This window comes from Bison bison, unplaced genomic scaffold (genome assembly GCF_000754665.1).
Source record: "Bison bison bison isolate TAMUID 2011002044 unplaced genomic scaffold, Bison_UMD1.0 scf7180017864516, whole genome shotgun sequence".
In the NCBI taxonomy this organism is placed as follows: domain Eukaryota; kingdom Metazoa; phylum Chordata; class Mammalia; order Artiodactyla; family Bovidae; genus Bison; species Bison bison.
In genome coordinates, this window is record NW_011495069.1 from 4,483,124 (window position 1) to 4,491,376 (window position 8,253).

Consider the following 8,253-nt stretch of genomic DNA (forward strand, 5'->3'; position numbering starts at 1 on the left):
TATTCTTTGGAACTCAGGGAAGGCCTAGGAGTGTTGCTGAAAGCGGGGTCCAGATGCTTGGCGCTCAAAAGCCAATAAACAGGCCAGGGTGGTGAAAAGGAAAATTCGCTGTATTTCGGATTGTGGCGGACATCTATCCAAAGGCGACTGCCCCCGCCCCTGACAGTCGAGGGTTATAGCCAGAAGGAAGGGGCTACAGGTAGAAATAATACACTCAGCTGTGACAGTCATCTTGCAATTGATCATCGGTGGTCTGACCAGGGTCATCTGATTGTTTTAGGTACAGTTAATCTTCAGTTGTGATCCACACAGTCAAAGGCTTTAGCGTAGTCAATGAAGCAGAAGTAGATGTTTTTCTGGAATTCTCCTGCTTTTTCTATGATCCAGTGGATGTTGGCAGTTTTATCTCTGGTTCCCAGTAGTCATGTACAAATGTGAAAGTTGGACCATAAGGAAGGCTGAGCACTGAAGAATTGATGCTTTTGAACTGTGGTGTTGGAGAAGACTCTTGAGAGTCTCTTGGACTGTAAGGAGATCAAACCAGGCAGTCCTAAGGAAATCAGCACTATTCATTGGAAGGTCTGATGCTGAAACTGAAGCTCCAGTACTTTGCCACATGATGTGAAGAGACAGCTCTTTGGAAAAGACCCTGATGCAGGGAAAGATTGAAGGCAGGAGGGGAATAGGGTAACGGAGATTGTTGGATGGCATCACTGACTCAATGGACACGAGGTTGAGCAAACTCCGGGAGATGGTGAAGGACAGGGAAGCCTGGCGTGCTGCAGTACATGGGGTTGCAAAAGAGTTGGACACGACTGAGCGACTTAACAACGACAAATCTTCAGTTCTGGGGTTGGTTTGTTTCCATGAGGCCAATTCTCGGAATTGTGGCAGCTTATGTTGTAGGTACAGCCTAGTCATCCTGTAGTTAATTTCAGTATTTATAAAACAGCTCACAGGATATGGTCAGAATATTATCTACAGCCTTTGAGGAGGAACTAAAGATCCTTGACTTTGCTTAATGACTACATTATTATTTTTTTAATGACTACATTATTACTATTATTTTGTCTCCTTTGACTGTTTTCCTCTCTTTCTGCATTTTCTCACTTCTCTGATTAAACTTATTCTCTGGCTAAAGTTTTTCCATGACAAAAGGAAGGCTGAGGACACAGGGAGCAAGGACCACAGGGTCCAGTTCTGTTTCAGGAGGTTAACGTTTTCTACAGACAAGAGGGAGGTGGAGGATGTGGGAGGGCGTCTGTCCTTGGAAAGCCCCACAGGCTCCTGCTTGGCTAAACCTGGATACTTTGCCTTCTTTAACCTGGCTCTCGGTCAGTAAAGATGAAATGTTATTTGCCACTCTACTCACAGCCATCGAAATCTGACAACTTAAAAAGAAATTTTTACTGAAGGACTTCCCTATCGGTCTAGCAGTTAATACTGATGCTTCCAACCCAGGGGACACGGATTTGACCCCTGGTCTAGGAACGAAGGTCCTGCACACCACACAGCGTGTGTTTTTATTGAAACATAGTTGATTTACAATGTTGTGCTAGTTTGGGGTGTACAGCAAAATGAGTCAGTTCAGTTACGCACATCTATATAAATGTATTTTTTTTTACAATCTCTTCCGCTACAGGTTATTACAAGATACTGAGTATAGTTCCCTGTGCTCTACAGTGGGCCCTTATTAGTGATGTTTTATATATAGTAGTGTGTATATTTCAATCCCAAACTTCTAACTTATCCCTTCCCTCCCTCTCCTTTAATAACCACAAGTTTGCTTTCTATGTCTGTGAGAGTATTTCTACTTTGTAAATAAGTTCATTTGTATTGTCTTTCCATATATAAGTGATATCATATAATATTTGTCTTTTTTTTTTAAGAATTATTTATTTATTTGCCTGGGCCAGGTCTTAGCTGTGGCATGTGGGATCTAGTTTCTTGACCAGGGATTGAACCCGGGCCTTTTGCATTGGGAGCGCAGAGTCTTAGCCACCAGACCACCAGGGAAGTCCCTAATATTTGTCTTTCTTTGTCTGGTTTACTTCACTTAGTATGATAATCTCTAGGCCCATTCATGTTGTTGCAAATTATATTATTTCATTCTTTTTTATGGCTGAATAATAGTCCGTGTGTGTGTGTGTGTGTGTGTGTAGACATCACATCTTTTTTTTTTTTCTTTACAGCTTTTTTTCAGTTCAGTTCAGTCGCTCAGTTGTGTGCGACTCTTTGCAACCCCATGAACTGCAGCACGCCAGGCCTCCCTGTGCATCACCAACTCCCGGAGTCCACCCAAACCCATGTCCCTTGAGTTGGTGATGCCATCCAACCATCTTATCCTCTGTCGTCCCCTTCTCCTTCTCCTCCTGCCTTCAACCTTTCCCAGCATCAGGGTCTTTTCAAATGAGTCAGCTCTCCGCATCAGGTGGCCAAAGTATTGGAGTTTCAGCTTCAACATCAGTCCCTCCAATGAACACCCAGGACTGATCTCCTTTAGGATGGACTGGTTGGATCTCCTTGCAGTCCAAGGGACTCTCAGGGGTTTTCTCCAACACCACAGTTCAAAAGCATCAATTCTTCGGTGCTCAGCTTTCTTTACAGTCCAACTCTCACATCCATACATGACCACAGGAAAAACCATAGCCTTGACTAGATCGACCTTTGTTGGCAAAGTGATGTCTCTGCTTTTTCATATGCTGTCTAGGTTGGTCATAACTTTCCTTTCAAGGAGCAAGCGTCTTTTAATTTCATGGCTGCAACCACTATCTGCAGTGATTTTGGAGCCCCAAAAAATAAAGTCTGACACTGTTTCCACTGTTTCCCCATCTATTCAATATTGTGTTAGTTTCTGCTGTACAACAATGTGGATCAGCCATAAATATACATATCTCCTCTCACTCTTGAGCCTCTCTCCCACCATCCCATTCCACCCCTCCAGGTCATCACAGGGCCCCGAGCTGAGCTCCCTGCACTACAGAGCAGCTTTCCGCCTGTTGTCCGTTTCACACGTGGTAGGAGAAGGAAATGGCAGCCCACTCCGGTGTTCTTGCCTGGAGAATCCCAGGGACGGGGGAGCCTGGTGGGCTATCGTCTCTGGGGTCTCACAGAGTCGGACACGACTGAAGTGACTTAGCAGCAGCAGCAGCAGCAGCAGTGTGTATATGTCAGTGCTATTCTCGCAGTTCATCCCACCCTCTCCTTCCCCCACACTCTGTCTACACGTCCATTCTCTGCATCTGCGCCTCTATTCCTGTCCTGCAAAGACTTTCATCTGTACCGTTTTTCTAGACTCCATATTGATGCATTAATATACGATATTTGTTTTTCTCCTTCTGACTTACTTCACGCTGTATAATAGGCTCTAGGTTCATCTACATCAGTACAACTGACTCAGTTTTGTTCTTTTTTTTATGACTGAGTAGTTTTCCATGGTATGTGTCTGTATATATATGTATACACACCACATCTTCTTTATCCATTCATCTGTCGATGGACATCTGGGTTGCTTCCATGTCCAACATCTTTCAAAGTTTAAAAGCTGACAAATACCGTGGGCAATATAAAGTCAACACAGTAGCACGTTTTTATCAGTCGACTGCTTAACATCCTTCTACAATACCGTTTCCCTTCCTTTTTTTGGCAGCATATCCTTTTATCCCTTCTATGACAACACTGTATGAGATTTTCCACGACAGGACTAGAAAGATAATCCAGTCTTCCCTTTAGCATGACTGATTAAAATTAGTTTTAAAATTTTTAATTAGTAATGATTTAGACTTTTTCCCTCAACTTGGCAGTTCATTATTATTAGTAAGATTATTCATTCTCTTAAGGATTATTGTCAAACTTGAGATAAGCTCTATCAAATTTCTTACATATGTGAGCTTTAAGATTGGCTTCACACAGTTCAAACCTTATTTCTCCTTTAGTCCCCTCACACCACGAGGGCAGGCACAGCCATGACCTCTGGTTCTGCACCCTCATATCACAGCACTGGGACAGACAGCACACAGGGCATGAGGGAGATCCTGGAAGGCGTCCTGGGACGTTCAGAAATAACAAAACGGCACCTGGAAGGAGCCAGAACCCTTAATTATACCCTCTGCAAAGCCAAGTTCAAAGCCACCTCCTTTAGCCAGGTTTCAAAAATGCCCATGGCCATCTGAAGAGAGGTGTGATGGGGGAGATTGGGGTGGAAAGAGACAGTGATCTGAATTGGTTGTGGTTAAAATATCTCACTTTTGCAAATTTTATGAAATTATGAAATAATCCCACGCAAGTAATATGTCCTGATGCGCAAGCCTCATGCGTTTCATGATAGATCCGCTCCTACCTAAGGAGTTCCCATGGCCTAGCCTTGGAGCACACACAGCAGGGCATCAAGGCGACATCGAATGTCGGCTCTCGAAAGGAGAGCATTAGAGAGCAGTAGGCCAACGGTTTTAACCTTCCCATAGAGTCCTTAGACTCTGAGGTGGTGTCTCAAAGTCTGAGGCGGGGACGTCTTGAAACACAGAAGATCTGTTTAAATAATAATGATGACAAGTGTTGGGCACTGCACTATAGAGACAGACACTATTCTAAGTCCCCCACTTGTATCAAGTTACGTATGCTTTACAATACACCTGCAAAGTTAGATCTACCATTATTCCATTTCGCAGATCAGGAAACTGAGACCTGAAAAGTTTCAGTTTCATATATTACGGTTCTGTATATGATGCCTTTTGAAAAAAAAAAAAAAAACTGTTCCACTAATTACAGTTTTTAAAAAAGGCTGAAATGGTCCAAGCCCTTCTTTTTACACATAAAGAAGTAAAACCCAGAAAAAAGGAAGGTCATTTGCTCAATGCCACATATTAGTTCTTTTTTCCTGGATTTTTGCTCTATGTCAGGCACTGTGCTATGACCTAGGGCTTCAGAGAACAATAAGACATGGAATTTTAGTTGGGGGGGGGGTCAATGGATAATACATACAACAAGATAGATATAAATAAGCAAAGTAATTCCCTTTGTAGCTCAGTCAGTAAAGAATCTGTCTGCAATGCAGGAGACCGGGGTTCAATTCCTGGGTCAGGAAGATCCCCTGGAGAAGGAAATGGCAGCCCACTCCAGTATTCTGCCTGGAGAATCCCATGGACAGAGGAGCCTGGTGGGCTACAGTCCATTGGGTTGCCAGAGTTAGACACGACTGATCGACTCAACACCACCACCACCAAAGCAATTTCAGTGAGCACTGAGATAAATTCAGGGACACGTGACTGAGTGACAAGGAGGGAAAGCACTACTTTAGACTGAGAAACGGTCAGGGAAATGTGGTCTGAGCAGGTGACACGTGAGCTTGAAATATGAGTGACCCAGAGAAGTCAGCCATGGACCACCACATGGAGGAGGGGCAGTGCAGGCGCAGGAGCAGTAAGGCCCTGAGGCAGGAGCCCTTTGTAACAGAGCCGAGTCCTGGGCCAGCGCTCCTGCCCCACTTGCTGCCTCTCTAAGGCCTTCCGAGAGGCCCGTTTGGTGTCCTGGGCCTCTCCCTTAAGCTCGGCCCTAAGATGCCAACTTCTCCAGGAAGGCAGCAGTTCTCTGAGGCTGTGGGACCCCCCTCCCAGAAGCCCTGTGGCTGAACCGGATCTGAGTTTCCTGGTTCCTGTCTGGCAGGGGATGAGCAGGCATCCTCCCCGCCTTCTCTCCCCAGGCTCCTGCCCCAGCCCCAAATCTCCATGGCAACCCTAGACACAACCCTGATCTGAAGAAGAGTCTGGAACCGGGAGCGCAAACATCTCTGGAGAGACCAGAGGAGCTGGTGCACTTGCCTCCTCTTGCTCCCTGCATCCTGCCAACCCCTCCACTGCAGTCTTCCCAAAGACCCCAAACTGTGGATTCTGTTGGTCTGCCCCACTGCTGGGCACAGGACGGCTGGGATGGAGGTCTGTCCTCCGCAGCTGCCCCAGAGGCTGCTCCTGCTGGGGGCAGCCACGCTGACTGCATCAGCTCTGCACACTGGTGAGTCCATGGGGGCTTGGCTGGGTAGGCAGGAGACTCAGGCTCACCACCCTTAGAGCCTGTTTCCCCAGTCAGCATTCACCCTGATGGGCTGGGATCCCTTGGGTTGGGGGACACTGGGAAACTCTGAGTCTGCTCTTGCCTGGCACCCCCAAATCCATCCCAGTCCCTCTGGGTGGCTGGAGCTCCAAGTCACCCAGAAGCAACGGCCTGGAGGCAGGTGGGGCAGCCCTCAGGTCTGGCACTGGGAAACGCTGTGGACTTTGGAGTCAGATGACCCTGCATTCACACACTCACTCTACCCTTGACATCACCTTTTTTTTTTTTTTTTTTGTGGCCTCACTGCAGGGCATGTGGGATCTTAGTTCCCCAACCAGGGATCAAACCTGTGGCCCCCTGCACTGGAGGCACAGAGTCTTAACCACTAGATCACCAGGGGAGTCCTGACTTCACAGTTTCTAAGTCTTCATTTCCTCAGCAGTAAAATGGGAAGAACAATAGAGTCTTGCTCCTTAAGGGACTGTTAATATTATCCATGTGAGATCAACCATGCAAGACACACAGACAGCACCCTGCGCATAGGAGGTGCTCGTGCACTCACTCTCTGAAACTCCCCCTGTCCCATGTGCCTCCAGGACAGGTTCTGCCTTTAGTAGATCTGCACAGATATGAGAAGATGCTCCTACATCCCGAGCCCTAAAGGAGAATTTCTCCCCCAAAGACCCAGATCCTGGCTTGTCCTCAAGTACTACTAGTGCCCTTACCATCACCAGAAAAGCCACCTCCTGTTCTCTCTCTCTCCTTACAAAAATCAGAGATGGCTTGAATACTTACACATTATCTCATTAACCTTCATAACAATTCTGTACCAATGAGGAAGTTTGGGGCTGGAACAGATACCAAACTAAAGGGAACGTTTAACATAAGGACATTTATTATTTCACTTAAGAAGAGAGGCCTTAGGTGAGACCAGAATGGTTTTCAGCAGCTCAACTGTGCGAAGATCAGATCAGATCAGATCAGTTGCTTAGTCATGTCCGACTCTTTGCAACCCCATGAATCGCAGCACGCCAGGCCTCCCTATCCATCACCAACTCCCGGAGTTCACTGAGACTCACATCCATCAAGTCAGTGATGCCATCCAGCCATCTCATCCTCTGTCGTCCCCTTCTCCTCCTGCCCCCAATCCCTCCCAGCATCTGTGCCAAGGCTCCTCCATAATGCTCATGACCTCATCCTTGCAAGATGGCTGCTGCAGCTCCGGACATCACATCCTCAGTCAATGACTTTCAAAAGCAGGAAGAAAGGGGGGCTACTCATCCCACAGCTCTCCTTCCTTTTTTTTTTTTTTTTTTGTTAAGGAGGAAAATCTTTCTCAGGAACCCTCAGCAAGCCTCTCCTTAAATCTCATTGGCCAGAATCAGGTCACATGCCAACCCCTAAACCTGGCAAATAGAATTAGGATTAGAAGACTTGGATTAGGCTAATGACCAGGGGGCTAGCACGTTGCTCCCTGACAACTGAGGGGAACTGAGTTTCTTTAGCAAGGAGAACCAGGGAATGGCTGTTGTCTGGGCAGGTGCCCAACTGTGTCTCTCCCATCCTTCCTTACACAAGATAAAACTAGCACTTCTGCAGTGCTCAGTAGGTGCTCCCCGAAGCACTACACCCACACCCATATGTGCCCACAGTCCTTTAGTTTCCACTGCAAAATACGGGAAGGTCTGACAACCAATATTGTTTTTTTAACTAACTGGCAACACCTTGACCTGAACTGATAGGAGTCTGTGTATTATCTTTATTTGTCCTGCTGTGGCTGCTGCTGCTAAGTCGCTTCAGTTGTGTCCGACTCTGTGCGACCCCATAGACAGCAGCCCACCAGGCTCCCCCGTCCCTGGGATTCTCCAGGCAAGAACACTGGAGTGGGTTGCCATTTCCTTCTCCAATGCATGAAAGTGAAAAGTGAAAGTGAAGTCGCTCAGTGGTGTCCAACTCTTGGAGACCCCGTGGACTGCAGCCTATCAGGCTCCTCTGTCCATGGGATTTTCCAGGCAAGAGTACTGGAGTGGGTTGCCATTTCCTTCTCCAAGTTAGGGTAAATGTTCTGTACAACTGCTCTAGAAAATGTGTTTGATCACAGAGGGCTGAGGCAGACTCCGTTTGAGGCTGTATCATCTTTCTAAAATCTGGGAAATCCTGAAACCATATCCCAAGGTGGGTTTTTTTTTTTTAGATTTTTTTTAAAAT

At 46.5% G+C, this 8,253-nt stretch overlaps 1 protein-coding gene across 1 annotated transcript in view; it reads left to right on the top strand.

Moving 5' to 3' along the window:
* The first annotated feature begins 5,924 nt into the window (after window positions 1-5,924).
* The window catches only part of LDLRAD2 (low density lipoprotein receptor class A domain containing 2), an 8,444-nt gene continuing 6,115 nt past the window's right edge, over window positions 5,925-8,253 (top strand). The window contains exon 1 of the mRNA XM_010830235.1: window positions 5,925-6,006. Within this exon, the coding sequence (XP_010828537.1) occupies window positions 5,925-6,006 (82 nt within the window). The remainder of the gene's footprint in view (window positions 6,007-8,253) is intronic.